Genomic DNA, 27,962 nt, shown 5'->3' with positions numbered 1-27,962 from the left:
AAAGAGAACGTACGTAAGCATGACCATTTTAATTCTGGTTGGTTAACAAAGATGCACGCAATCATTGCCATAAAACACTGGGGAAGAAAGGAATTAATTTAATATACACAATCCCTATCCTAAACATGTTCTTCCTACAACTCAAAAGCTGAAAAATACTAAATGAAACTGATTATAGAACGACGCTTTGAACTACCCTAAAAGGGATAAAATGATTACAATAATGTGTACATTCTGACATATCCAATGTACCGTAAAAGCTAAGGAAAAAGTGAAGGGATGGAAGTTTTCCCTATTACCAGAAACTATATGATACAAGTTCCATTTTCTGCAAATTTCTACCCGGCATCCAAATGTTCTTGTCAGGTGAATTCACCATCTTCGCATTTTCAGTCAGTTCAAAACCTACCCTGCATAAAAATGCAAATGTAACATAAGAAATGTCTCAATTGTGTTAGTGAAAATAAGCAGAGGCAATGGTCGATGCTAAAGTGTCTGGTAGGTAGAAGACTGAAGCAGAGGCAATGGTCGATGCTAAAGTGTATATTTATATTCTGGTAGGTAGAAGACTGCAGAGTGTGAGGATCAGAGGCTCTCGTGTTTGGGTGCTTCTTACTTAAATCAGCCAAAAATTATCATTCCTGCACCTTTTTAGATAATGCCTGACAAGAACTTCATCTTCTCTTTCAACAAATAATAGAACTTGAACAAGTGGGACCACAGTGAGAAAAATATTAGAGAACTTATACAGAACCCTTGGTGGCTAGACCCAAAGATGGAATTCAGCAAGATACTTTTTAGCATCTTTAGGATTGAGTTTCAAAACCACGGTAACGAGATGGCATGCAACAGTACAGCAATCAAGATCTTCTTTATCTCCAGGCCTACCTTTAGCCACCTCCATCTCAACCTTCATGCACCCTTGATCTCCTTGAATTTAGCTCCATTTCCCATGAAAGCTAGCGAACTTCCCCTCCAAAAATATAAATAGATAAGGGGCATTGGAGACCCACATCGCAGGTGAACACCTATTTTTTTCGTCTCCTAATCACAATGTGTCTAGTTGATAATGGATCACATACAAACCAACTTGACCCATGTAGTATACAAGACAAAACCAGGATTAGCATCTTTTTTAGCCTTAAAAGGGGGCTAAAAGCATTCTCCAGTGGAAAAGTTATTTCAAACATGTTCATAGAAGTCATTTTCAGTAGCCATGAGCTGATAGCTTTTATCTAACCAAAATTTATCATTAATTTATTTGTTTACTTTGGAGAGGGAGTATCTAGTAGGTGACATTCACAAAATTAGTTTTCACACATCAAATCAAAAGCAGGATAGAAATCATATTCTGGCAAAGGTATTTACCTCAGAAAAAAGGACAGTCAAAACCCCTTCCAAACTGTCAACTACAACCACTTCAAACAAAAATGAACTATAGCATGCCAACCGTTTCAGCCTGCTACCTTAATCACACCGATTTCATCAATCTTTGAGCTCTTATGCTGCAAGAGAACAGATTATAAAATATAGGGCTTGTGTAAGGAGAACAAGGAGCTAAGGAGTGAAAAGCAGTCAAGTAACTCATAACAAAAGGAGAGAGATGAGACTGAAAATGCTGCAAAATTACCATAACTTCAAACAAATATTATTACCTTACTTTTTTTGTGCTTATGCACATCATTAAGATCTTCATCCCCATCATGCTTCCTTTTCTGAAATCATACAACCAAAAAGTCTATTGACAATGCCATTGAGCATTCAACAAAATTTAGAAAAAGAAAACATCACAGCATACATAAAAAATTGAATGTCAAAACCTCCGAATAACAGCAGTTCTTTCCTAGCCATCAGCAAAATTACTTGTTTAAAATGCAAGTGAGTAATGAGTTCTAACCTTTTCGTGGTGTTTTTTGGAGTGATCGGCACCAGAATCATGATGCCCACTTCTATCCTTCTTCTTCTCCTTGTCTTTGTCTTTACTCCGATCTTTATCTTTATGACGGCGTTTATGTTTCTTATGCTCTTTATCCTTCTCCTTATCTCTATCTTTTTGTTTTTTATGCTTCCTATCCTTGTCCTTGGACTCACCTTTTGATTTCCCAGCTATGGTAGGAGTCCCCTTCTCAGACTAAAGAAGATAATAAAAAAAAAAACAAATAAAAAATTCATTGGGACGTCAAACAAGAGCCAATGACAATTTGATCAAGTGTGCAAGACTAAACTAAAGCAACCTATAATCCCATGAAAAACACGGCAAGATAGATTTCTTACAGAAGGCAAATCTATGGGAGTGGTTTCCTTCAGTTGGAAGGCCTCTCTAAGTACATTCAAGTCAAAGGGCTGTATGCGTGCATTACTATCTCTTGAGGTATTTTGGATAAGCTGATCCAATTGCATCCCTTCTCCTTTCCTAATTTCAGTGTCTCCCACCACATTGTGAAGATAATGTGTGTCAGCAATTGACAAAGGAAGTGACCGCTTGCAGAAATATTCGTAATGGGGCAACAGCTTGTAATGACTTATAAGATCAACAGCACCAGTCAGCTCTCTTGGTCCTGAAATTTCAAAAGGGCACCATCTCATAACCGTAACGAGCAAAATATTGTGCAAACCTCATTATATTCATTTTCACATTATGAGTTTCTTCTTCATTGCCCTCTTCCTTTCCCTTCTTCATGTGGGTGGAGAAAGTTTACAGTATTTGAATGACAATAAGAAAAAATTAAACTAAGCTAATATTGCTGTGTAAATAAAGACAATATGAAATCTGGTCTTACTTTTTCAGGTATTGAGAAACAATCAATAAAGAAGACAAGCTGGGCACACAATCACAATTGGGGGTAAAATAAGGTTTTTTTCTTAATTCACAGAAAAAAGGGGGTATGAATAAAGCCCAGGTGCACATACACACATTCCATCCAATCCCATGTATAAATGTATACAAAGATGACAACAAGATGAGGCTTTAACAAGTCAGTGATCAACAATGCTAAAGAACTTAAACTGTGTTGAAAGGTTATTTATATTTGATGTTTCTAAATAGATATTTTCAGAAGAGCCCATGAATTGTTAACTGATCATTCTCCACTTTTGAACCAAAAATACTTAATTAAGGGTCATAGACCTAACAATCAATCCTACCTACACTCTTTTATATCAATATTTGTTTCTATAATACGTTCTTGGATAAAATTTACAGCAGTTTTGACACCCCAGGAGGTCTGGTGAAAACACATGAACTATGTGATAGAACAGAACACGTTGGCCTTAACTTTCCTTTGGACCATGTGATAGATGATAGAATTGGTGATATCATTTCAGCTTTGGTTTATGTAACATTTTAATTTGGTTTGGGAGGAGGGCAAAAGGAATTATGCTTCACCAATACAAGAAAGCTACATCCCCATATCATTCGAGAAAGATCCAGCTATGTAGTGATTTGACATGGGTAATGATGACAACACACTAAGGATTCAAAAATACTGTTTACAAGCAAAATCAAGAGGGGGTAGGGGTAAAGCAGCAACAAACCAAAAATATTGTAAAAACTAACTCTTACCTCTTCCAAACTTCTTGCTTTCCGGATCCATGGGTCAATGTTTCATGACCAGGTGAACCACCAACTGCGTGTTATTTATCACAAGAGAAAAGGCTTCATAACTATCAAATATCATTAAAAATGAATTTCAGCATATAAACAAAGAATGCATCAAGCAGCTACCTTTCCAGTCAGACTAAATCCAAGCATATACAGAAGATGTTTGAAAAATAAAACTGCTTCCAAAGTTGGGCAACATAAAAAGATCACAACAAGCGTCAAATATAGCATGCTCACATGTTAAGTTCATACTATAGGCAAAAACTCAACAAACATCCAGGCTTTCAATAAATCTTTCTCTTGTTTTATAATATGTTGGATCTACACTGTTCACTATCTTTTGTAGGGTCACTATATTTTGAAGAGGAAATTGGATATTCTTTTGTCAATAGAAAAGACTAACATTGGGACTTTATATAAACTTCTGGGGAACAAGGAAATCTATAATGCTCATAATTCCAAACACCATATAAAGCATTAGGAGAAATCGTCAAGTCCAAAAGATGCAACAAGGCAGAGACCTGCAGCTTGAAGATCACACACGAGTCATAGGATGAGAATTTCAATAAAAAAACCCTGTAAATTATGGTGTGATATCTGTCAGAGTTATTATACAACTTAACAGCTAGCCATCAGAAATAAGCTTCCAAATTTTCTAGAAAATGATAATACGACCTAATTAATTACTCAAGTCAGTTTCTTGGTCGTAATGCTTATGTATAACATAGATAAACTTTTCCAGCTAAACTGGGCTATAAAACCGTTCGTAGACAACACTCAACAGATACAAACGCAAAAGGAAAGAAAAAAAGAAAACCCAGGTGAGAAGCAATGTAAGGCGATGCTTTCACACGATTTAAATGAGAAAAACCATCAAAATTTCATTATATCATATCAGATCATATTCAGCTGCACAACCCTCTTTTAGACATGCAAATATCAAAGAAAACTCAACAGACACATAAAAAGAAAGAAAAAGAAAACCCATCCAAGTAATGTAAGGCAATGTTTTCAAAGGACTTAAATGAGATAAACCATCGCAATCCCATTATATCACACACACCAGATCATATTCAGCTGCACATACAATTATAAAACAACGTTTTCCCTTCTTCCATACATACATGATGAAAGGATTCCAAGTTGCACGATCACTCCTCGCTAGCAAGCACGCATAAATCAATACCCCATCCATCAATGCACCAAAAAGATCAAACCTTTTGACAAAACCCGAACACTAATTACTCTATAAGCTAGCTGTCTTAATCATTCTGAAAAGTCGATTTTAGCCCGATAAAGTCTCACTGCCACTGTTAAACTAAGTCCACGAATTCTCTAAATTCACTAAACTAATCGCATTATCTCAAGCAGGAACGACATATAGTAATAATTTCAAGGAAATATCACAAAACCCTAATTTTAGCAATCAAAAAGATAGAAATTTTGCTTAAACAAACCTTTGACATGGATCCAGAATTCGGGTATATCTTTACTCTTCAAGATCACGAGGACAAAACCGTAAATTTATTATACCCCTCCTCCTTCCCCTCCTTTTCCACAATCCCTCTTTTCAAGTTCGGCAACAAGGAGCTTAAAAAATCGAAACCTTCTTGGCTATGAGATTGGGAATTGGAAATTGGAAATTGGAAATGCCCAATTGCGGGAAGTGGAGGGGGAGAGAGAGCGCGAGTGAATTTTGATGGATCAGAGAAGATTCGAGAGGGAGAGAGATAGGGAGTGAGACAGTTTATTTATAGCAGACGAAATTGGGTGCTTTTTTAGGGTTTATTTTGGAAGGGTCCCCAATTGGGAGTCTTAAAAGATCAGGGTAAGCTCATGTTAGTCCCTGAACAATACTTTTATTTCTCAATTAGATTCCTAAACTATATTTTTATGCAATTTAGTCCATAGTATATCAAATAATTATCAAATGGACGGTGAGTACTTCCGTCAAAAAATATGCCTAAGCATCTGCGTGGGCATTTTTGTTAATAAAATAATCAAATTGAGGGTTATTTGATCTGTTGGTAATGAAAGCACAGGTTTGGAACTCCATTTGTAAAAAGACTCGTGGGTCAAGGATTCATTTGATATTACTCCAAAAAAATTTCAAGCAATATTATTAGTTAAAAAAAAACATTGATATTACTCCAAAAAAATTTCAAGCAATGTTATTAGTTAAAAAAAAAAAACAACCTGGAATTTATTAAATTTGATTTTCAGTTTTTTAAAAATTAAAATAATATTATTTTAATTAAAATAATTATAATTAATTCAAATTAAATCACCTTAGCAGCAAACCAGGCCTGCCTTGAGACAGTTGAGCTAGTTCTTGATTGGTCTCACCATCGTTTTTTCTAATTTATTTTGATTATTTTGCTCAGACACGTGCCTCTCGTTTTCCTCATTTGCAAAAAATCACTATTTATTTAACCCGATAAAACTTTTGCAGCCATCTCGAGCAAGAAGGAACAAGTTTTTGGGTTCTTTAACCCTAGCTCGAGCCTACCCTGTATCTGAATGGGTCGGACAGACCAATTTGTTAACGTGAATCATCCATGGCCTCAGGGCTCTCAGTCTAAATGGGCCGGCAGACCAATTTGTTAACGTTAGGTTTTACTAGCAAGAAATCATCCATGGCCTCATGGCTCTCAAGAAGAAACAGACTGGAATTCAAACGAGAGAATCAAATGAAGCGCGGTGAATAGACATGTTGAACAGGTAAATAGATGAAGTCAACTACAACCGGAGAGTTATCGATACAAAATTCAAATTCTATAAGAAGTCAACCACTAGCAAACATAAATTACATGTTTTCTGTTTTATCCTCCCCGATATACTTAATGGGAACATGAACAGCCGGGCTCTGCGTGGTTGCCAGAGGCCAGCTTATGGCTGCGTTCCCATGTATCTACAGGTTCTGCTTCTGCATGAGGAATGTGACGAGGATGTTTCTCTCTCTTGTCTCCCTTGATCTGCTTTAGTGCATGCTTGAGAGCAGGCAATAAAGCCTCCACGCATTCTGCAACCGCATTAGGATTCCCAGGCATATTGATGATCTGAAAATATGGTTGAAAAGGCATGGATCAAGGAAAAATATGGTTGAAAAGGCATGGATCAAGGAAAGCAAGGGTGTACTGGAACTGATTTATGTCATTGAGTCCAGACCACACCGGGTCACCAATTTAGCAAAGGCAGCTCAAAAGATGGGTATCAACAGTAATTTATAGCAAATCAAGAATTGTTCTCAACAACACAACCATCATGTCAAAACAATCTTGACTATTACTTTTAGCCGACAGTCCAACTTTCAGAGATAACTTCAACGTTGATTTGTAATTCTAACTATGAACTTTCGATTTTATTTCCCTGCTGCACATTATTAATGTAAGTTATTTTCATAATCCCTGCGGCTGAAAAGTGTTTAAAGCTTGCCTACTGATAAATACTAAATAAACGAACAACAAAATTAAATCCCTGATGATTGCTGGAGCATTTGCGAGAAAAGAAATAAAGAACAGAACATTGAGATGCTTCCCTTCCACACTACTGTTTAGAAGATTAACAATTTAAAAATGACTGTGACCTTACCAATGTTGAGCCTCTTATTCCTGCTGCAGATCGTGATAGCATAGCAAAAGGCGTCACCTGTATAGATGAGGAAAATTCTTTTGAGCAAAAAGTGCTTCTGCAGCGGTAAGATCAGAGCAATTTCACCAATGTCGGTGTTGTTAGCAGATTAATTTATGGCCATTTCTCATTGTACTCGTAGAATCTCATTGCAAACACAAACACTTGCTAAAAAAATGTAGTGTGAGAATTGGATTCACAAATGGAATGAGCATGCCCTATTTTTTGCACTTCAAATGTACAAATCAGTGCTGCTTGGTTACATCTCCAAACACACAACAGTGCTATCATTGAAGCAAAAATTAGATGCAACATGAGAAAGAAACCAAGAAAAGCATGCAAAAATGCATTGCTTTGAGTTTCCAATTTACAACACCATTTTCAGAGTGAATGAATAGCATACCTCATGGATTTAAACATTAGTAATATATAAAAGAAGGCAGGTGTTATGGTACCTTTAAACTCTCTTGCATCATGACATATAGAAGGCCAGGTGTTTCCTTCTCAATTAACTCCTTGGTTGCTTCAGGAGTCACATCTCTCGGGCTAAAGCCAGTGCCACCTTCATCAAATAAAATAACATTAGAAATGGGGAAAAGGCTCGAGAAAAGAAGAAGGAAGAAGCAGTATTGTGATGCATTCAACTTAAGAATTTGGCAAGGTAAAGAATTATGAAGAACCTAACCTAAGGTAAGAATGAGATCCATTCTATCAGTATCACTCCATTTCTGCACAACAGCCTTGATTTTGCTCACATCATCTGGGACAACAGCTGTTGAAACTACTCTTGCTCCTAACTTTTCTGATGAGGAATTTATAACTGACACTGCCCTGGGGCCACTGCAAATGTCCAAACCCTTTTGAGATTATTCAACTTTCAGAGCTTAGAAAAACCCAGGAACATAGAAATAGAAATTTATTATACTTATTTGTAATTCTAACCTCAATCAATTTAAACAAACACATTTTGCCCAAACAGAAAAGGACAAACAGTCTAATTTCTCCAGAGTGGCAAAGCTAGGTTTCATAACTGTCCACACTTCAATCTTTTTTATATGACACCATAGACAAGCAAGTCAGTATCTAAAATCCACGTCAAGGATATAATTGTACATCCCTTATTAAAAACATAGTTGTGTACTCAGTTCAGTAACATGTACATGTTCGAAAAGAAGAAGGTTTGGGGTAAATAGTTCAAGATAACAAATTCCAAGGAATGGGTGGAACCATAGGCATTGAGAATTAGTTGGGGCAAGAACAGGGACTTAAAGTTGAAATATCATATGCAAGAAGGGGATAAAATATGCATGGAAAAATATTAAGAGATGACTAAGATTTCAAGGCAACGTGTTTTAGCAATAGAGAGAAACAAATCCAAGTTCCGACAGGCCTCCATGGCTTGAAATAATTGGAAAAGACCTTTTGGTTTTTGTGGTTAGAAATGAATGGTTCTGAGTTGGTTGAAGTTTTTGCATTCATTTGGTATCAACGAGGACAATAATCTACCAAGAAGTCTCGTGATCATTGTAGTTAGGAGGATCTGGACAGGAAAATAAAAACTTCTTTAAAAAAAAGTCAGAAATCACTCCTTCCCAAAGCGATTATGGTATAGAATATGTTTGTGGCTTCCTCATGGTTTTCTACTACAAAGGAATTTTTGCAAGTGTATTTAGCAGATGTTAAGGAATGGGACACCATTTCACCTTTTTTATTATGTTCTCTCTTCTTGATTTGCAGGTATATCTTATCCTCCTCTTTGTAGGTTTCAGGTTTCAACTAAAGTCATCAAACAACTTGCTGAGACAAGAGAATCCCATCAATATGGCTTGCAGACCTAGCTATTATTTACAATACTGTTGCAAAGTACTCAATGCTTTCCATGTTTAACTCTGACAAGGAGCAATATTGACTTCGCTCTTTTGATTTAGCATCAATTAAGTGACCCTTCTGAAATAATTATTCAGACAGGTGTATCTAGATGCATTAATAAATACAATTTGAACCATCTGGGTGTGTTTGTTTACGTGGCCACACCCCGCTTTAAAAAAATGATTTTTTTTGCTTCAAATTTATTTTCTTAGTGTTTTTGGATCATTTTAATGAGCTGATATATATATATATATATATTGATGCATTTGCAAGTGAAAAGTACTTTAAAAAGTAACCATTATCATAATGTCAAACACTACCAAAGTGTCTTTAAGTTTGGTTTGGCATATAGGTCTGTTACAAGTAATGAAACAGCCACAAGCACCTTGAATCTGTTCATTCACGAAAATTCATGAGGTAGGTAGTCACATATTCAAACAATGCAAATCACCATATTTGAATAATATGTTTTGTGATGGGAAGAAAACTAATAGCAGTGCGTAGTCTATCAAGTAAGTAACAGCTTCTGTGCAGTTGACGCTAAAATGTTGGGAAAAAGCAGCATGCGATACCATACCTTCGATCAGGCCCAGCCCCTGATGCAACAGTGTCACTCACTGTTAAAATAGCAACTTTGAACTCACCATTCAAGGTCTCACCAGCAATTGTTTCTCTACAAGTATTTCTCTGTGCTGAAGAAGCTGCATCTGGTGATAGGCCAATCTCACTACTAGAAGTAGTAGTTAATTCAGAAATTATGACGGCTGAGACAGAAGTTCCGGCAGGAATCACACTGCCTGTTGCAGGCAACTCCAATAAAGCATTAGCTGATTTCATACTTAAAAGCCGACTGCTCATTTGATGACCAGTGCTCTCAGCAACAAATCTGATATCCACAAGAATGGGACACATTTTAATACAGTTGAGTCTTTCTTATACTGGGTAAACCAAATAACCCAGAGGAAGTCAGGAACAAGTTGGATCCAACTGAATCCCAACCCTCCAGTGCCCCACATACAAAGGCAATATCTCTAAGCAACATACCCAGGATTGCCTGATCCATCATTGGCCTTCCATCTAATAATTGCACGATGAAATTCCGGTCGCACTGGATCTGCCTTTATGGGCTGGTGAAGACGAGCCTGCACTCTGAGTAAGAGATAGTAAATTAGAATTTCATAGTCAAATATATCACTCAAAATTGCAGTCCAACGTTGAAAGAAATTGCAATTGGAGTAAGTATGAGAAAAGAAGAAAAATGTTTTAGAAGTTTCAGCAACCTCAGAAGATGAGGATTTGCACATCCAGCAACAAGGCGGATGGCAGGGACTACAAAGAGATGGAAACAAACTAGACAGCTGACTGGATTTCCGGGCAATCCAAAAGCCAGAATTTTCCCTGATGCAATATTGTCAGCTGGTTTCGAGTTGATTTCTGCAAATGTCAAAGGTTTCCCTGGCTTCATGCAAACCTGGAGATGATCAACAACAAAACAACATGATGTAGAATTGATTGTAGCTTAAAGCTTATTTCTTCCAATTATCACCACTTAATCTGGACCTACTAAACCTCAGAACATATATTTATAAAACAAAACACTGCCAAAGAAAAATAATAAAAAAAGCATACAAACAGACACAAATTTACCTTGTTAAAATGTATGGTCCCTCTGCTTTCAAGCAATGGTTTCACAAAATCCCTGTCTCCCATGGAAACACCACCAGAAGTCAGAAGAATGTGAATCCCAGCAGAAAAGGCTTTATCCAGGATCCTCTCAAGTTCTTCCTTGTCATCTCGAGCAATTCCAAGGTCAAGAATCTTGCATTGCTGCTGTATTGCAGCTGCCAGTAACATAGCACGGTTGGAGTCCCTAATCTAAACAGAGCTGAATAGGATAAATTTTTTAACTTAAGAAACACAAACCACATGGAAAATATTGTGTAACATTGATGGAAAACAAAGGGATCTGTCTATGAATTGGAATAAAAGATGGTCTTATTCATGCTAAATAGCCATCCTGCGACCAATTCTGATGAATCCAATATGGTAGTTTACTGGAGTAACATTAATGGTAAGACATGGCAACTGCTCTCTGCAAAGTGCCTAAATATTTATGCTGCTAGGAAAAATAAAATAGCAACCAGTTCTACAGAAAGTCTCAAATCCATGAACCTATAAAATTATTTACAGTAAAAATAATCATTTTCAATCCAAAAGGTCCATTCTTTAAGTAGAATAACATCTGAATCCACATGTTTTTGTGTTTAATTTCTTTTCCATGGATATGTTATAAAGTATGCAAAGAGAATAAGAGATTCCTCAATCTAAGAAATTTCAATTTACCTAAATCAGTCAGTAATTTACTTAAATTTTACATGATTTCAGTGAATTCATTGTCCTAATGCATGGTCGTTATAACCCATTTTCCCCATCTTGCATTGAATTATCTTAGGCACTGCTGCGTTTACCTTCAACCCCATTTTCCCCATCTTGCATTGAATTATCTTAGGCACTGCTGCGTTTAGCTTCAACCACCGAGTTGAAATTTCCAGAGAAATATAATACCTGGCCACGATTTAGAACACCAGTTGTTGGCTCGACAAGTTCATCTCCAGTAGAAAGCACCGCAATCGTAGGCATAGGATAAACCTAAATGACAGCACAATCTCTCTTATTCTGGATGAACATATTAATCAGTCATAAAAATGAGAGGCAAAACAATACCTTCACCATCATTACACCAACAGTAGCAAGCAACCCAATCTCCGAAACACCTAATCTTTCTCCACATTTTAATACCACAACATCTTTCTCAATGTCACATCCCTGCCAAAATACACTAGTTATTAATTAAAAAATACATTTCTATGCGAATTTCGACCACAATGAAGCCACATTACAATTTACAGACAATTTCATTCCACGTAATGTTCGTACACATATTTCTAACCCTAATATTCAAAACCATACCACAGGACGAATATCAACGCCTTTGCGAGTCTTTACCAATATTTTCACTCGCTCAACCAAAGGGTCTTTGACCTTTCTGGTATCCTCAACCTGGACAACTGCGTCCGCTCCATCAGGTATCGGTCCTAAAAACAAAATAATTGAAATTTGAAAAAAATACAAATAAAACCCATCACCGGATTCTGTTATCATAAAATTTACCTCCGGTAGTAACATAAGCAACGGTTCCAGGAGTTAAGGTAACACCAAGTCCGTCATTTCCGGCTCTTGATTCTGTTATAACCGGATATTCTCCGGGCCCGTCTGATGCTATCACTGCATATCCATCCTTTATAGAAAAAAATTATTGAAAAGGAAAATTAATCTTTTTAAAAGTCTTATTTTATTAATTAATTAATGAAAACCTTGACTGAGGCAGGATAAGGAGGGAGAGGATCGGGGGCGCGAATATCTTCGGCGAGGACTTTGCCAAGAGCGTCGTGAAGTGGAACGGAGACAGGTGGCAGACGCTGAGCGACTTTGAGAATGGTTTGGAGAGCTTCCTCTGCTGATATCATCGTCGGATAGTATTGCCGATTCTGCGGCGGAGACCGTACAGCCCGCAAGATGGAGACAAAAGACAGAGACGAGTGAAACAGGCGTGAGAGCGCTGAGGACTGTTTTTTAAACACTTGGTTGAAGGATGAAATTCAATTGAATTTATAAATAAATTTAAATTTAATTTGGAAGGAAATATTAAGTTCTATAATTATATTATATTATATTATACTTGAAAATTGATTTTTTTTAGTAGCTCTGATATTTATTAGAAAATAGTAATAAGGAGGTTGCTTGTGTGGCCTAGTAAACCGACTTAAATTATCTCAACACAAAAAAAATATTCAAGCAGTGATAATTGAAGATAAATTTGTTTAAACTTATTAAAACATGATTTGATATACAAGATATAAATACTTTGTCAAAAAAGAAGTAAAAAAAATCATAAAATATATCATAAAATAAATAAATAAAAAATAAAAAAAAAATAATAAGAGTAAACTCAGATTAATTTAACAAACTTATAACATATGATGTGTGATTTATATAAAAAAAAAATTAAAAAAAAACTTAGCAAAAATAACAAAATTTAACAAAAAAATCTAAAAAACTCAAGTTAACTTTATCAATACATCTTGAAATATCCTAATACAAATAAAAGTAGAAAAATAACAAAATTCAAGAGAAAATAATTTAATTCAAAACAATAAAATTTAAAAAAAAATACTCATACAGAAACCAAAAATAAATAAAATTAAGATAGATTGAGTTAATTCGACTACTTTATCACCTACGACATGAGATCGGGGTAAAAAAAAATATACTTATAAAACAAGGATTTAGCAAAAAAGATTGAAGTTAAATAAAGAAATAAAAAAATTACAAATTAATCCAAGTTACATCGATCAACCTGCTCTTAAAATAACAAAACAATAAAATATGCTAATAAATTACAAAATTCAACGTTAAATAATTAAATACAAGTTATTAAAATTAAAAAAAAAACAAATTATTAAAAAACATAGAGAAAAAAACTCGAGTCTATTTAAGCTAACCCGGTCAATTTGTCACTCACAACTTGAGACCAAAATAAGAAAAGAATTGGATTTTTCAAAAAAAAACACTCAACTAAAAAGACTAGATAAAAAAAATTCATAAAAAAATATAAATTTACCTAAATTAACTTGATTAACTCATACTTATGATAACATTGCATAAATAGAAGTGAAATAACCATAAAACTCAAAGATGAAATTATAAAAAGATATATATAAACAAAAAAAGGAAATAAAATCTGAACATACCATGATTAACTTGATTAATTTATTACTAAATATATGAGATTGAGATAATACAATAACAACAAAAATAGAATAAACAATGAAGTGAATGACTTGATAATAAAACATATTATCATGAATTTTTTTTAAAAATGATTTTCAATAAAGAATTGAGTTGTTGGAAGGCAACCATGAAAAAATAACAAAATAAAATATTTAATTGTAAAACAATTAAACATATACTCAATACAAACCAAATATAGTATAAAAAATGAAAAAAAACTAAGAAATTGATAAAAAAATAATCAAAAGAATTATGATCAAAGCTAAATATAAAATCAAATGAAATTAAATATTTCGGGATAAAATTAAGAAAAAAATAAGCTAAAAAAGCGATAAAGATATAGCAATCAAAAGAGTAAATACTATAAATAATTTAAGAATAAAAATGAAAAAATAAATTGAAAGGGATAAAATTAAAAAAAAATCAAGAAAAGTACAAAATACAAAAATAAAGCAATTACAAGTAAACAAACCAAATCGAATTAAAAAAATTAAATTTAATAAAATATTCATGGATGAATTTTTTTTTAAATAAAAACACTTAAAAAAGGCATCAAAAGCCAAATAAATATCAATAATGATAAGGAGGACCAAAATTGATCAAATTAGAAATTGGAGGCCATAACTCTTTTTTAGTCGTGCGTGTATTTTTAGAAAATAATAAAGAGAAAATTGAGAAAAAACCAATTTTTAGAAAGAATTTATAAAAAGACCATGTTTAAAATGAGTTCATTATAAAAACTGGTGGATCGGGTTAGGAGACTGAGATTATCCTGTGAAAGATAAATATAAAAAAATTATAAAGTAAAATTTTAAATCATAAAAATTTTAAATACAAAAATTAAAATAACAAGAATTAAATAAATAAAACAATAGAAAAAATAAGGATCAAAATCAAATAAAATTAAATTAAATTTTAAATGACAAAGTAAAGAAAAAAAACAATGCAAAGGATAAAACAGTAGAAATAGAAAAAAGGTTAAATTTTATATAAAAATCCAATAAAATTCAACAACAAGGAATAAAATCAAAAAAGATCAAAAAGCAGTAAAAAAATACAAAACAAAAAAACAAGGACGATATTCAAAATAAATAAAATCTAGAGGAAACAACTGGTTTTTTTAAAGACTCTATGCAAATACCAAGGCCTAAGAAAAAGAAAAAAAAGGGAGGAGAAAAAACTTTATGGCCTTTGATCCGCCGCCATTTTGACCACAAGTGCCACTTCAACAGCCGTGACACCACTTAACGCGTTGAATGAGAAGATGCTCGGCAGGTTCTAGCTACCAGAACCTGCCCCATACAACTCTAGAATGGCGTATGGGATATCGACATGCGAACGCTTGAACAACACCCATCGGCCTTTGTATTTGATTTGTTAATATTTTAATAATGCAAGTTATTAAACAGGACCAATGACATATGAATATTTCAGAAAAACCATTTTGCAAAGACAAAAACACCCTTCCAAACCAGCCTTTTTTTCAGCCAAAGGTTATATATGTCATTTACCGTGCAAAAATTGTGTAAAGTCAACAAAACCCTTTTTACAAGGTCGTCATTTTTTTTAGCTGCAACCGTGCAAAAAAGATGAGAAAATACACAAAGATCCTTGTACGGAAGGCCATTTTTTTAACTTTCAGGAGTAACAAGGTATTTTTACTATATATTATAAGAGGTAAATGGCTAAATTGCCCCCGATCAATTTAAAAGTAACACTTAATCATGTGAAAAAGATGACTTTACTCCCGCTTCAAAAGCAATTGTTAATTGCAATAAAGGATAAAATGACCAGCATGCTGTTTGAATCCACGTCATTTCTCCTCACAGTACACAGTAAATAGCTGAGCACTTTTGTTGTTTTTGAAATGAAATATAGCTTTTTTAAAAAATTATGAATAGATTTACCTTACATTTATTTTTTTTCAAAAAAAAACTTTGAAAAATATATGTTTGAGTATGGTGTTTGATAATTGGTATTAGGAGGTGGAACGAAGTTTTGATTGGTTGAATTACTGTTTCACTATTTTTTGATTTTTTTTCTAAATAACTTTTTGTGTTTTTTTTTATAATTTTGATACATTAATATCAAAAATATATTTTTAAAAATTATTATTTTAATATATTTTTAAATAAAAAATACCTTAAAAATAACTTACATAATTATCCCAAACATCCTCTTAAACTCACTATTATCAACATCAATGAAACTATTGGTACTAAGCCTACTACTAAGAGTGTTTATAAATCTGATTTAGATTAGAAAATCTAATTGAATTAAGCTTTTTAATCTTTAGAAATTTTGATTAGCGTTTTTGTATAGGTTTTTTAAACCAAACTAGATCAAGTAAATATCTAGAAATGTGATTTTATTAATGTTTTTTAAAAAATTTATTTTCTAGTTAATTTTTTTTTTGTGTTTTGGATTGTTTTAATATGTTAATCATAAAAATAATTTTTAAAAATAAAAAATATATTATTTTAATATAAAAAATACTTTAAAAAACAACTAATACTTCTAATTATACCCTAACCCACTTAAAAACGTCAATTCAAATTGAACATGTAATGCACAAGATGTGCTGCATGGAATACATTGGCTTTATCAAAATATTTTTATTTAGTTGGTCTGTTTTGGATATTTGAAATCAAAATGGAACCGAACCAAGATGTTATCATATATTTTTCAATTGATCTTTACGGCTTTTCCTTCTAGTTTAGTTTTCTTGTCATTTTTTTTTTATTACTCGGTTTTTTTAAATACTCTTATATGCCAGTGTGATTAGAGGTGCACATGAGAGGTGGGAGCAGGATTAATCCAAGAAATATCTTTAAAAGAATTCACTCTTACCTTCGTTGTTATTGTGCCTTCTTTTACTTTTCATGAAAAGTTATTAAATTAATATTTTTTAAATGTATTTTTATAGTTTTTATATAAAAAACAAAATTAAAAATATTTTTAAATAGACACACCAGGCTATAAAAACTATAAACATTATAAGCGTTTCATCATAAAAATTCATGATAAATATGTTTTGAAAATATTTTCTTAAATTTGGTTTGTTTTTGCATTTTAAAATTATTTTTAAAAAAATTTAAAATATTTTTATTTTTTATTTACTTTAAATTATATTTTTTTAATATTTTCAGATTATTTTGATGAGTTAATATAAAAAATACTATTAAAAATAAAAAATATTATTTTAATATATTTATAAATAAAAAATATTTAACAATCACAAGTATATTTTACATTCCCTTACCCCAAACACCCAGGGGCGGAATGAAAGGGTGGCTAGCAGAGGCCTGACCCCGCAAGACATATATATATATATATATATATATATATATATATTTTATGTGGTAATTAAATGTGAGTAGCTGTAATATTTTTCAACGAGACGGTCCTTCTTGCGTAAATACATTTGTTAACCTTCGCTTTATTTTTGAATTTCTTTGACTTTGTCTTGATTTTATGATACTTAATATAAAGTTATCGGTGTATTTTGTTACCTTTTCTCTCCTTACAGGCTTACAGCATTAATATAAATGCTTGCAGCACGGTTGATAAATAAAAATTATAAATAAAATATTTTTATAAAAAAATTAAAATAGAATACCGATTAATTCATGTTTTATTAAATAAAAAAATAACTAGTTATTAATAATTTAAATTCAAAATATATTTTTATTTTATTTTGAGATATTTATCAAGAATTTGGTGAGGTTTTTTTATAATTTTATAAATTTTTATTTTTTTTTCAAATTTATTAATTCTAATAATTTTTTTAAATCTTGATAATGATTTTTTTCTAATTAATTATATATATTTTACTGGTTTGTTTTGATTATACTTAAATTTTTTTTGATGTTTTGTTTTTAGTAGAGTTATCAAAATTATCATTTTTTTATGACTATATGTATTTTTATTTTAGATTGAATTATGAACAAAATAAAAAGAATTTATTCATTTTTTGAAAAAAACTATTTATCCACTAGTTGACAGGTTGATTTAATTTATTTTAACTCTTCTTGTTTTGACAATAACAATTGAACAGACTTTCTTATTAATGAAAATTATTAAAACAGAACTTCATAATCATAGAGAGGATATTTTCTTGCAAAATATTTGTTTGTTTATATAGTAAAAAAAATTATTAAAAGATTCACAATTAATATAATAATTAATGATTTCTATTATATGAAAAAAAAAGAGTATAATTAAAATAAATAGGTAAGAATTATTTTTTATTATTTTTTACTTTATTTTAAAGTTTATCAAATATAAAATAATGATTTACTTTAGTTAATATTTTTTATATACTTTGTATGTTTATATTTGAGAAATATAAAGACCAATAATATTAAAATAATAAATGTATCATAAAAATAAAATTAACTTTATTTAGATTTAATTTAGTATTCCTCTGGACTTTTTACTTTGTAAAAAAAATTATTACATGTTTGTAATAAATTATTTAAATAAAACTAAACTATATTAGTTTTTTTATAACCCATATATATTAAATTAAAATAAATATTATGTCTTGTTAGATTATTTTTAACTATCCCTAGGAAATAATTCTAGCACCGCCCTGCGAACATCCTTAATGTAATTTGACCACTGAAGAGTCATCGATGGCGGCTTATTAGAGGTGAGAAGCCATCATCACTCGCGAACCTAATTCTCAAAGCTAACGAGTTTACTAATGAATTTTTAAGTAATGTTCTTCTCCGAGCCTAGCTAAATTGGCCTATAAGCATAAGAAAATTGGCTCTGCCTCTTTATTAATTAATTATGAAACACCTGTGACCCCACGATAAATAATCCTTTGTTTAATAACATAAACAAGGTAACCGTTACACCATGAAACTCAAAAAACAACCTTCTTCAAAGTTAACAATTTAATTTGAATTAATTTAAAAGAATATTATTTTAAAATTTTTAAGCAATTCAAGAATTATATATACATGGAGTTCCAGTTAATTTTCATAAGCCCCCCTTGGATCGGATTAATTTTCAGGCCGGATTGGTTTAATAATATTGACTTTCTTACCATCATCCACCCAATAAACCACCACCACGTCACCAAAATCAATTTCCTTAAAGCCAGCAACAGTCATTTCTACCACCCCCTTTTATCCGCTCAACTAGAGAGTTCTAGAATCTAGACCCTCCTCCTCCTCCTCCTCCTCCTCCCTGTAAAATCCCCAGTCTCTCTGCAATCGTAAAAAAAGATACACCCTAATTTGCATGAACAACAATCTGTCAAGATGACCGAACCGAACCCACTGGTCTCGCCCACAACCTCCCGGTCCGTAACCGAAACGGTAAACGGCTCTCACAAGTTCGTAATACAAGGCTATTCACTGGCGAAAGGAATGGGAGTAGGAAAGCACATCGCGAGCGATAATTTTACGGTGGGAGGGGATCAATGGGCGATTTATTTTTACCCAGATGGGAAAAATCCGGAAGATCATTCAGCTTATGTGTCCGTTTTTATCGCGTTGGCTAGCGAGGGGACGGATGTTAGGGCTTTGTTTGAATTGACGCTTGTTGATCAAAGTGGGAAAGGGAAACATAAAGTTCATAGTCATTTTGATCGGTCGCTTGAGGGTGGGCCTTATACGTTGAAGTATCGCGGTAGTATGTGGTAATAAATTTGATTTTTGAGTTTAAATTTCGTGTTTTTTTTTGGTATTTTTTTGAAGTGGCTGCTTTGTGTTTTGTTTGTTTGATTGATTTTTTTAGAAGTAATGGGGTTGCGTGAGGAGAATGATAGTTGATTGTTGCGATCGCGTGTGGTAATTTGAATTGGTGTTGAAAAGAGCGCTTCTTTCTGTTAATGTGGGTGATGGTGTGTTTGATTGGTTTTTGAGAGGGTTAGCTCTTGATATGTTGCATAGGATTGGTTTTCTTATAGTTTTTTTATGTGATTAGCTTATGTGAGATGACAAGCAAGAAGAATTGTGGTGTCCAAGTTGTTTTTTCATGTAAAAATTTGGTTCTGGTTGGATTGTGTTACCCGGTTAAAATGGTGTATTGTTTTGGTATGTGGTTGATTCATTGCTTTTCGATGAAGTTTGATGAAATAGTTCTATATAGAAATGCTCAAGTGATACGTTAGGTGTTGTTGATGTTGAATAGCATTGTTCCTTTGTTGGGTTTATTTAATGAGGAAGAGAAAAGGAATATATTGTGAGAGAGCATATAGATACTGCTCTAGTTTGTGTTTTTTCTGTTAATATGTTTAGAATTTCTGAAGCATTTTTTATGGTGATATTCTGGGGTGTATATTGAATGCCTTTTGGTCTAACTGGTGTCTGTATTAATTATTCATGGTTGAATTTGTGCTATTGGTTAATCAGACATCATGTGATGTGTAGAATTTCTTTTCCTTTGGGGAAGATTTTTTTTGTCCTATAGCATAGAGCTAAAGGGCTAATTCCTATAAGCTTGATGGTGTTCTTTGAATTGAAAAAAGTTACCTGTAAGGAGATCTTTAGTCAGTGAAGTCCAGGTTCTACACCTCTACTGAATTTGAAGGGATATTGTTTGTAATTCACAACCTGTTCTTCACTCCATTAATTTTTAAGGTATAACTAATCTCTGTGATGCTGTCTCCAATTCTCAAATCATAGAGGTCATAGTAGTCATGGATCCATATTAAGATGGAAATGACATCTTTTACTTCTGTAACAACTCTGTGATTAGCATGCCTTCTGTAGAAATCATTCTTTAAGTATAGAAAGTACACACCAGCTAACATAGACTGTTAAATGCTGCTTGACTCTTCTGAAAATTTAGGAACATTTTAGGGTGCTGAATATTCTCTCTCTTTACATTCCATTCTAGCTTATAAGGGTTAGGCTCATCAATGTTTATATTTACCTTGAAAAGATTTTCGAGAACTTATACAATTGAAAATGTAAATCAGCTCTCTAATTGATGGATGTTTGGCATTGATGATTAGGAAAAGAAGAGCACCTCGAACTTGGGATGTTATTCCACTGTGTGATGTGGAGCTTGTGGTTGAGCATCTTACTTTGAGTTTGTTAGATAATCTGGGCACTCCTATTATATGTTTTACTCCAAAACACTTTTGAAGTCTTTGGATTTGGTTTCTTTTGCATCTTGCTTTTCCTCTATTTAACTTTCTTGTTTTCTTTCTCTTTAATGTTTTCATTCCTTTGATAATTATTTTTCTTCAGAGTGTTCCACCTTCTCTATGTATACTTTCTGTGAACAGGTGTTGAAGTTTAATTAACTGTCAGAAACAGAAAGCACTGATAGTGCACCTTTATGGTACCAGGGCTCTATCCCAGCTTTCTAGTATGATTTTGCATAGCTTCAGCAATAGTCATGGCTAATCTTTTATTTTTGTTTCTTCTGCATTTATGCCATCTTCCTTGCGTTGACTTGAGAGTTAAGACTAGAATTTTGATTCATTTTATTTAAGTGGCCCCCTTTTCTTACCCTCTTCCCTGCTTTATCTCTATTATTTCCTTTGTATGTTTGCCTCCTTCTGCTTGGTGTGGATGTGTAAAATGTTCAATATATTTGAATTTCAACGTCCCAATTTTCCTGATTTTTGAGATATATATTTGAGACAGGCTAGGTCCTTATTTTGAAATGATTCAATGGCAACTTTTGGACTTAGATGTTTATACTGTCTTGTTTTCTTTAATGTAGGGGTTACAAGCGATTTTTCAGACGAGCAATGCTTGAAACATCGGATTACCTTAAGAATGATTGCTTGAAAATTAATTGTACTGTTGGAGTAGTAGTTTCTGCAACAAATTGTTCCCAGTTAAACTCAATTCAGGTTCCAGAGTCTGATATAGGAGCTCATTTTGGCATGCTGCTCGACAATATGGAAGGGTCAGATGTTATTTTTAATGTGGCAGGGGAAAAATTCCATGCTCATAAGTTGGTGTTGTCTGCCCGATCTCCTTTTTTTCGATCTAAATTTTTTGATGATGGCGTAGAGGAAGATGAACAAGAGATTGTCATTTCTGATCTAGAACCTATGGTTTTCAAGGTGATTTTTATTCCCATAAGATCGAATCTTTTAAAGGCATATTGGGTCAGGATTTGTGTTCTTGTTGGTTTTCTGTGTTTATTTATTTCCTTATGTGATTCCCTCCAGGCTATGTTGCACTTCATATACCGAGATACTCTCACTGAAGATGTGGACATGGCAACTTCTAGCTCTTCTTCTGACTGCTCCGTGTCTGAAACATTAACAACAAAGCTGCTAGCTGCAGCAGACAGGTATGGTCTGGACAGACTCAGACTGATGTGCGAGTCTCATCTCTGCAAGGATATATCTGTGAATTCTGTTTCCAGCATCCTTGCCTTGGCTGACTGTCATCACGCAACAGAGTTAAAAGCTGTTTGCCTAAAATTCGCTGCTGAAAACCTTGCAGGTAATTTCTAGTCTCCCCTTTTGAATTTCCCTTACCATTCATTATTTAGAGAATTGTATGACTGTCAAAATAAACAGTGTCAATTGAGGGGATAGGCTAAGGGCCTTTGTGAAATCTAGCTGTGAAGGACTGTATAAAAATAAGTCCTCTGCATAAATATGTTGCCAAGTCATCACTTGGTGGTGGTAGGAGAAGGACCTCACATCAACCTTGTTTTGATGTAGCTTTGGAGGGCATAAATTAACTGCTTGGCAATCATGTTCCACTTCATACATCTGTGTAGCCAGGCAAAATTGTCTTAAATTCGCACATCTAAAATGCTGCTCTTCATAGTGTGCCCAACTTGTACGGGAAGATAATGAGGAATGAGGACTGAAGTAAATGACGTGGTATTTATGAGGGAAGCAAATGTTCCCACTGGAGTATTGTGTCAAGGTTTTCACTTGAAACTTGAAAGCATCACATAATGCAAACTATTGCTATGAACCACAGGTGTACATTATATATCGGTATCTCCTTTTATTCATGAACTGCACAGGTGGAAATTTGAGATTTATAGATATGCCTCATTGTTCAATATATGATGAATTGATGGTGCTTGATACGGTTTTCTCATCTCCTTTGGGCATCATTACTGCAGCTGTAATGCGGTCAGATGGCTTTACCTACCTCAAGGAGAACTGCCCGTCACTACAATCAGAGTTACTGAAGACGGTGGCAGGTTGTGAGGAGGATTGCAGCAGTGAAGGCGGAAAGTCGCGGAGTGTATGGGCCCAGCTTTCAGATGGTTGTGACACCACTGGCCGAAGAGTCAGACAAAGAACCTAGTATCTGGACATCCAGCTGATCTTTGTAAATGAGAGTGATGACGGAAAAAAATGCAGAATAGAAAACAAAAAAACGTTGTGTAACATAGGAGGGCCTGCCATGTTTTTCAGTTTGAACTGGTGGTAGATTGCGGGTATGTATTGTAAGCTGTCATGTTGATAACCATAAGCTGTGTTGTTTACTCATGTTCTGAGTATGTATGGAACATGGCTTGTGAAATTTTCCCTTTCCCTTTTCCCTTTTAACATGCTAACAAATTCTGTGTTTCTCAAATAGAGAGAAACAGCCTTAATTACTAGAAATTCCTTTCCTTTCTGCACATTTTACTCCCTTTTTCCATGTTTGGACTCGTCGAGCAGGAGCACAAAGTGCATTTGTCGCCATGCCTGCTTAGAGCAGCTCTAGAGAATGTTCCTGTTCAGTGGCTGCTGGTGTGTTGGTTTCAATTCATGTTTGGTGTATGCTTTAAACCAAGTCTGCTGCATGGATTTATTTCAGGTCTCAGGGGATGGGAGAGATTCGAAAGTAACCAGCATTCACCGTATAGCAAGCACAGTTAATCAATCTTGGCTTTGGTGGGATCTGGTGTGTTTATATATATATATAGAGAGAGAGAGGATAAAAAAAAAACTTAAAAAAAAACGACTTAAGTTTTTTTAAGATAATAAAATAATAATAATTAAAGTTGACACAATTATATCTGAATTAGATTTAATCAAATCAATTATATTATATTATATCTCATGAGGTTACCCGGTTAATTTTGAACTTGATTTGAAAGCAAACCAAGCTGGGGTTAGGCTTCGGATTGACAAGTCATTGAGTTAATCCTTCAGTCTATCAAATTTAAATTTGGTAACTATGGTTTCGGTTTCAATAAAAGAGGAAATAAATCAAAAGAGGATATTTGTAAAGCAATTAGCGACCAATTATTAAAGCATTAGAAGGTTAAAAAGTTTCTGGGAAATGTTTATTGTTTTATTATTTAGCTTTTTACTCGAATGAATGCTGAAACACCTTTGACTATCTATAGTCTTACATCCTAGCTAGCCTAATAATCACTCTAATTACCTCCTCGAAGCTCCTGTAGGCTTCCTGCTACGTGCAAAGAACTCTTTCTATTACCTCCTCGAAGCTCCTGTAGGCTTCCAGCTACGTGCAAAGAACTCTTTCTCGAGGATCCATGGCCCATGTCTAATATCCTAAACAAATCCATAATTAATCATTTCCATGCTCTTTTAATGAATATTCAAGGTCGATGACCAAGTAAACCCTAGCGGAGCCAAACCCTGGCTGGAAATTCTTCCTCCCCAAGGAACTAAGACTCCTGTATATATATATCCTAATACGCACCCCCAACCAATCGCATAACATACCAAAATTAATCTTTAATTAGACTGAGTTTTCTTTAATTTTGTCTCCTCCATACATCCACATCCACAATTTTTTGACTTATCAAATTCATAGTGATTACCGCTATGCTGCTTTGGTGCGGTTCATGCACTAGACGTTGCCCAACTTTTTGCCAAGAAGATTCCGTGTGAGTATAATTACACAGGTTCTTATAATTATTGTTTTACTATTGTTATTGACAAGGCTAATTAAAGGCAATTAATTTCTAATTATATCTATGATTGTATTTAATGGACTGCAGGTCGTGTTCCATATGTGGTAAGGTTCTTAGCATGTTGAGTTGGCATAGAAGACTCGATACAAGAAATCCAAGATTTAAGAGAACCTGCAGAGGTAGAAGAAAGAAGATACAAATAAACGATGATGAATCATGTGTTACTAATCAAGAAGCCTCTGTAAATATAGATGAAGCTTTATCGAGTACTGCTGAAAAGCCAGTTGTTATGGTGAAGGATAAGGATGATGCTGTATCGAGTACTGCTGAAAAGCCAGTCCTTAAAGTGAAGGATGGTGGAGCAGATTAGAGGTGGGAAAGGAGAAGATGTTAATTATGAGCAAAATTTGGGGCCTAATTCTTGATTCTCTTACTGGTTTTCAGAAGAATTTTGATTTGTTTAAAGAGTACGGCCGGCTTGAACAATTCAATTGTGGATTATCATTAACCTGTTTGTTTGTTGCTTCATTACCTTCTCATTTTTCAGCCCTTTTTAACAGGGGAAAACAGAGACCAATTCCCATTGCTTCTTACTGAAAAGCTTATGAACTGTTTGCATCCCAAAAACTTGAAAGTATCAATTCCCATTTAAAAAAAAAAAAATTGAAGAGAAAAAGAAGAAAAACAGACGGAATAATCGAATAAGATGGGTGCGAGCTTGTAAAGACAGTCAACTAGAACAGAACATTCTTGTACAGTGGCACATGTGTTGACCTTAATTTAAGACTGGTTCATCTTTCCATCTATATGCCCTAAAAGTCACGATTTCTGAAAAGGGTTGTCATCTATCAGCTAAAGCTAGTCACAATCATAAATAACCTTGGCAATCTATCTATATATATATATATAATTCTAAATCCTTTGTTAGGTCTAAAATTATGCAATAATATTAAATATGTGTTTGTTTTTGCAGATAAGATTATTCTTTAAAGGTTTTTTAATTGATTTTTACTTAAAAAGAATGTTAAATTATTTCTTTTAATTATTTTTCCAATAATTTTAACATGTTGATGTAAAAAATTTTAAAAAATCATTTTAAATATATTTTCAATTAAAAATACTTTTAAAAAACCTGCTTTACCAAACACACACAATATCTTCTCCACCTTTTAATTCTTCTTAATCATGAATGTTCCGAGTGCAACATAAACTTCACTCATCTTGATCAACATTTTACATATGTATCATTTGAGCTGACTGGAAAAAAAGAAAGAAAGGAGGCGAAGACTATTTGGAGCTGCCATGGAAAGGGATCCTAGCTATATTGAACACGCGCGCGCATATATATATATATCATTTAGATAAATCTAGGGAATCAAATGTGTTTTTTTTTATTGTAGCATTTAGTTACTGTTTCAATATAAAAAAATCAAGATAATTTATATTTTAAAAATATATAAATTCACTATTTAAGAGAATTTTATTATGCATGTCTCGTAAGAGCAGGAGTGCCTTTGTCTGGTAAGGGCAGGAGTTAGGCCTTGAAACAGCATCTATCCCAGAGCACTCATCCTAATTAACTAACAGCCCTAGTTAAGATTCCAGTCCCAACAATTGTCGTATATATCTCCAAAATGATCAAAACCAAACCATCGTGGTGTTATGATGATCAGTTATGGCCCTATAAAGACTAAGCAAGACTATTAATTTGTTCAGATAAACTATATGCATGAATATGTATATATTTTATCAATAGCCTTTGGAGGATGCGAGGGGTCGACGAAATCAATTCATTCAAGTTGATAATCATCCCCTTTTCTGCATAAATTCTTGCAGAACCTTTAAGAGGGATATAATCTGGAGGAATATTTCCCATTATGAGCATTCAAATAGTGTAATGTTGAGTTGCATAAAATGCAATGAAATCAGAGAAATCCTCAAGAATATATGTAGAGCATATATAAAAGTGATATTTTCTATTCTTTCGTGGCCTATAAATAAAGACTTCGACATGTAGAATTGGCATTGCATTTGTAGCATATATATGAATTGAGAGAAGAGAGGTCTAATATGAGGATCAGAGTGATCTTGTGTGGAAGCCAAGGATGACTTGCCTGAGCATTTCAGGAAGGTTTCTACATGAAAGCTTTTTGTTAGTTTTTCAGGAAGTCAACCTAGGCTTCCCTATAGTCTCTTCTTTCTCATGCTATGCCTTTCTCTTCTTCCATAACAAGATCAAAAACATATAAAGGGTATGCATTTAGACATTAATTTGATCGATGCATTACGTTGTTCAACATATTATTTTGCAGAATCCATCAAGGTTTACATTATATTCTTTGATTCAGTGGCCTTTTCCGTATACACTTACAATGTTAAGTTAGAATGGCACCTTAGAGGTTTAGGCTTTTTTTTTTGGCAATGCGGTGCACTCCTCTTACTCTTGCATTTCTCTAGCAAAAACACTGAAAATAATGTCTTTGTTGCTGTGAACCATTTTGTTAAACAAATTAACCTCATGCAAAGATCACTTTACCTCTGAGAGAAGCTCATCTTATTTTTCAGCTTAGAAAAAAGAAGAAGTAACCCTACTATTATAATCTATAGTAATCCAATGCGTATCTACATTAGTTTTCAAGTTTTTTCAATGCACGAGAATCATCCTATTTCACATTCGCTTTATGACAACTGTCTAAAAATTGCCATCAGCTTTGAGATTAGGTCAAAGCATCCTTGGATCAACAGGTCCCGGAGGATCGAAAGAAACTGTAAATGGTCCAGGCGGGCACAATTGCTGAAATTTCAAATGGAAATTACGCGATCGTTTCTTCATATCCTTTCCACCGCTTGGAGTCTCTTAAATGAGAACCTTCCCATGAATTCACCTGATACAGCATGGAAACTGAGGCTGATATGATTGAAACAAATAAAATGATAAACAAGCTGGACACAGAGAGAGTGAGTGTAAGCGCATCATGTAACCTTTTCAACAATTCATGCAGTTCACGAAAATATTGGTTTGCGGAGACGAATGTTCATGGATATAGCTCTCATTTTGGCTTCATTGGGCATGAATCTTGAGCATTTGCTTTTTGAATAATTTCCAGCTTCTACGCTTCAATTTCCACTAGTATAAAAAAGCAAAGAACAGTTCCTCTGAAACGACGAACCTAGTCAATAAACTCTC

The 27,962-nt window shown here is 33.6% G+C and overlaps 4 protein-coding genes across 8 annotated transcripts; 2 read left to right on the top strand and 2 right to left on the bottom strand.

Annotated features, from left to right (window-relative positions):
• Positions 1 to 42: 42 nt before the first annotated feature.
• Positions 43 to 5,399, bottom strand: LOC105139186 (mediator of RNA polymerase II transcription subunit 19a-like). 2 transcript variants are annotated; one of them, XM_011045554.1, is made up of 7 exons: positions 5,059 to 5,399; positions 3,563 to 3,663; positions 2,275 to 2,558; positions 1,898 to 2,131; positions 1,656 to 1,715; positions 1,369 to 1,505; positions 43 to 410 (listed from the first exon to the last, which is right to left on the bottom strand). In XM_011045554.1, exons 2-6 carry the CDS (start codon positions 3,591 to 3,593, stop codon positions 1,455 to 1,457), a joined length of 660 nt encoding a protein of 219 aa, XP_011043856.1. In that variant the 5' UTR covers positions 3,594 to 3,663; positions 5,059 to 5,399; the 3' UTR covers positions 43 to 410; positions 1,369 to 1,454. The 2 variants fall into 2 exon arrangements, with proteins under 2 accessions (XP_011043856.1, XP_011043848.1); XM_011045546.1 differs by having other exon boundaries at positions 3,563 to 3,626.
• An 885-nt stretch (positions 5,400 to 6,284) lies between these two features.
• Positions 6,285 to 12,737, bottom strand: B73 (molybdopterin biosynthesis CNX1 protein / molybdenum cofactor biosynthesis enzyme CNX1 (CNX1)). Of its 2 annotated transcripts, none has more exons than XM_011045532.1 (13): positions 12,475 to 12,737; positions 12,272 to 12,398; positions 12,071 to 12,195; positions 11,825 to 11,926; positions 11,666 to 11,749; positions 10,748 to 10,975; positions 10,381 to 10,571; positions 10,145 to 10,249; positions 9,678 to 9,986; positions 7,917 to 8,071; positions 7,687 to 7,793; positions 7,193 to 7,249; positions 6,285 to 6,660 (listed from the first exon to the last, which is right to left on the bottom strand). In XM_011045532.1, the coding sequence occupies exons 1-13, from the start codon at positions 12,625 to 12,627 to the stop codon at positions 6,442 to 6,444; spliced, it is 1,962 nt and encodes a 653-aa protein (XP_011043834.1). In that variant the 5' UTR covers positions 12,628 to 12,737; the 3' UTR covers positions 6,285 to 6,441. The 2 variants fall into 2 exon arrangements, with proteins under 2 accessions (XP_011043834.1, XP_011043840.1); XM_011045538.1 differs by having other exon boundaries at positions 12,107 to 12,195.
• A 6,329-nt stretch (positions 12,738 to 19,066) lies between these two features.
• LOC105139153 (BTB/POZ and MATH domain-containing protein 4) lies at positions 19,067 to 23,505 on the top strand. 3 transcript variants are annotated; one of them, XM_011045521.1, is made up of 4 exons: positions 19,068 to 19,601; positions 21,644 to 21,992; positions 22,101 to 22,380; positions 23,021 to 23,505. In XM_011045521.1, exons 1-4 carry the CDS (start codon positions 19,225 to 19,227, stop codon positions 23,206 to 23,208), a joined length of 1,194 nt encoding a protein of 397 aa, XP_011043823.1. In that variant the 5' UTR covers positions 19,068 to 19,224; the 3' UTR covers positions 23,209 to 23,505. The 3 variants fall into 3 exon arrangements, with proteins under 3 accessions (XP_011043808.1, XP_011043823.1, XP_011043816.1); XM_011045514.1 differs by having other exon boundaries at positions 19,068 to 19,604; XM_011045506.1 differs by having other exon boundaries at positions 19,067 to 19,604; positions 21,644 to 22,380.
• Positions 23,506 to 24,352: 847 nt separating this feature from the next.
• LOC105139149 (uncharacterized) lies at positions 24,353 to 25,445 on the top strand. The gene is made up of 2 exons (XM_011045490.1): positions 24,353 to 24,748; positions 24,863 to 25,445. Exons 1-2 carry the CDS (start codon positions 24,687 to 24,689, stop codon positions 25,143 to 25,145), a joined length of 345 nt encoding a protein of 114 aa, XP_011043792.1. The 5' UTR covers positions 24,353 to 24,686; the 3' UTR covers positions 25,146 to 25,445.
• The last annotated feature ends 2,517 nt before the right edge of the window (positions 25,446 to 27,962 follow it).

This window comes from Populus euphratica, unplaced genomic scaffold (genome assembly GCF_000495115.2).
Source record: "Populus euphratica unplaced genomic scaffold, PopEup_1.0 scaffold3.1, whole genome shotgun sequence".
Classification (NCBI taxonomy): domain Eukaryota; kingdom Viridiplantae; phylum Streptophyta; class Magnoliopsida; order Malpighiales; family Salicaceae; genus Populus; species Populus euphratica.
Note: the sequence above shows the minus strand (reverse complement) of the source record. Positions and strands in the feature narration are given on the sequence as shown.

Bases quoted from the DNA above. Each gene is read 5' to 3' on its own strand.
- LOC105139186 (XM_011045554.1), bottom strand. From the start codon at position 3,593: ATGGATCCGGAAAGCAAGAAGTTTGGAAGAG. The intron at 2,559-3,562 runs GTAAGAGTTAGT...TTGAAATTTCAG, and splicing joins AAGCAAGAAGTTTGGAAGAG to GACCAAGAGAGCTGACTGGT. The intron at 1,506-1,655 runs GTAATAATATTT...GTTCTCTTGCAG, and splicing joins ATAAGCACAAAAAAAGTAAG to CATAAGAGCTCAAAGATTGA.
- B73 (XM_011045532.1), bottom strand. From the start codon at position 12,627: ATGATATCAGCAGAGGAAGCTCTCCAAACCATTCTCAAAGTCGCTCAG. The intron at 11,927-12,070 runs GTATGGTTTTGA...GTATTTTGGCAG, and splicing joins GCGTTGATATTCGTCCTGTG to GGATGTGACATTGAGAAAGA. The intron at 7,794-7,916 runs GTTAGGTTCTTC...TATTTGATGAAG, and splicing joins GGATCTCATTCTTACCTTAG to GTGGCACTGGCTTTAGCCCG.
- LOC105139153 (XM_011045506.1), top strand. From the start codon at position 19,225: ATGACCGAACCGAACCCACTGGTCTCGCCCACAACCTCCCGGTCCGTA. The intron at 19,605-21,643 runs GTAATAAATTTG...TCTTTAATGTAG, and splicing joins AAGTATCGCGGTAGTATGTG to GGGTTACAAGCGATTTTTCA. The intron at 22,381-23,020 runs GTAATTTCTAGT...TCATTACTGCAG, and splicing joins CGCTGCTGAAAACCTTGCAG to CTGTAATGCGGTCAGATGGC.
- LOC105139149 (XM_011045490.1), top strand. From the start codon at position 24,687: ATGCTGCTTTGGTGCGGTTCATGCACTAGACGTTGCCCAACTTTTTGC. The intron at 24,749-24,862 runs GTGAGTATAATT...AATGGACTGCAG, and splicing joins TTTTGCCAAGAAGATTCCGT to GTCGTGTTCCATATGTGGTA.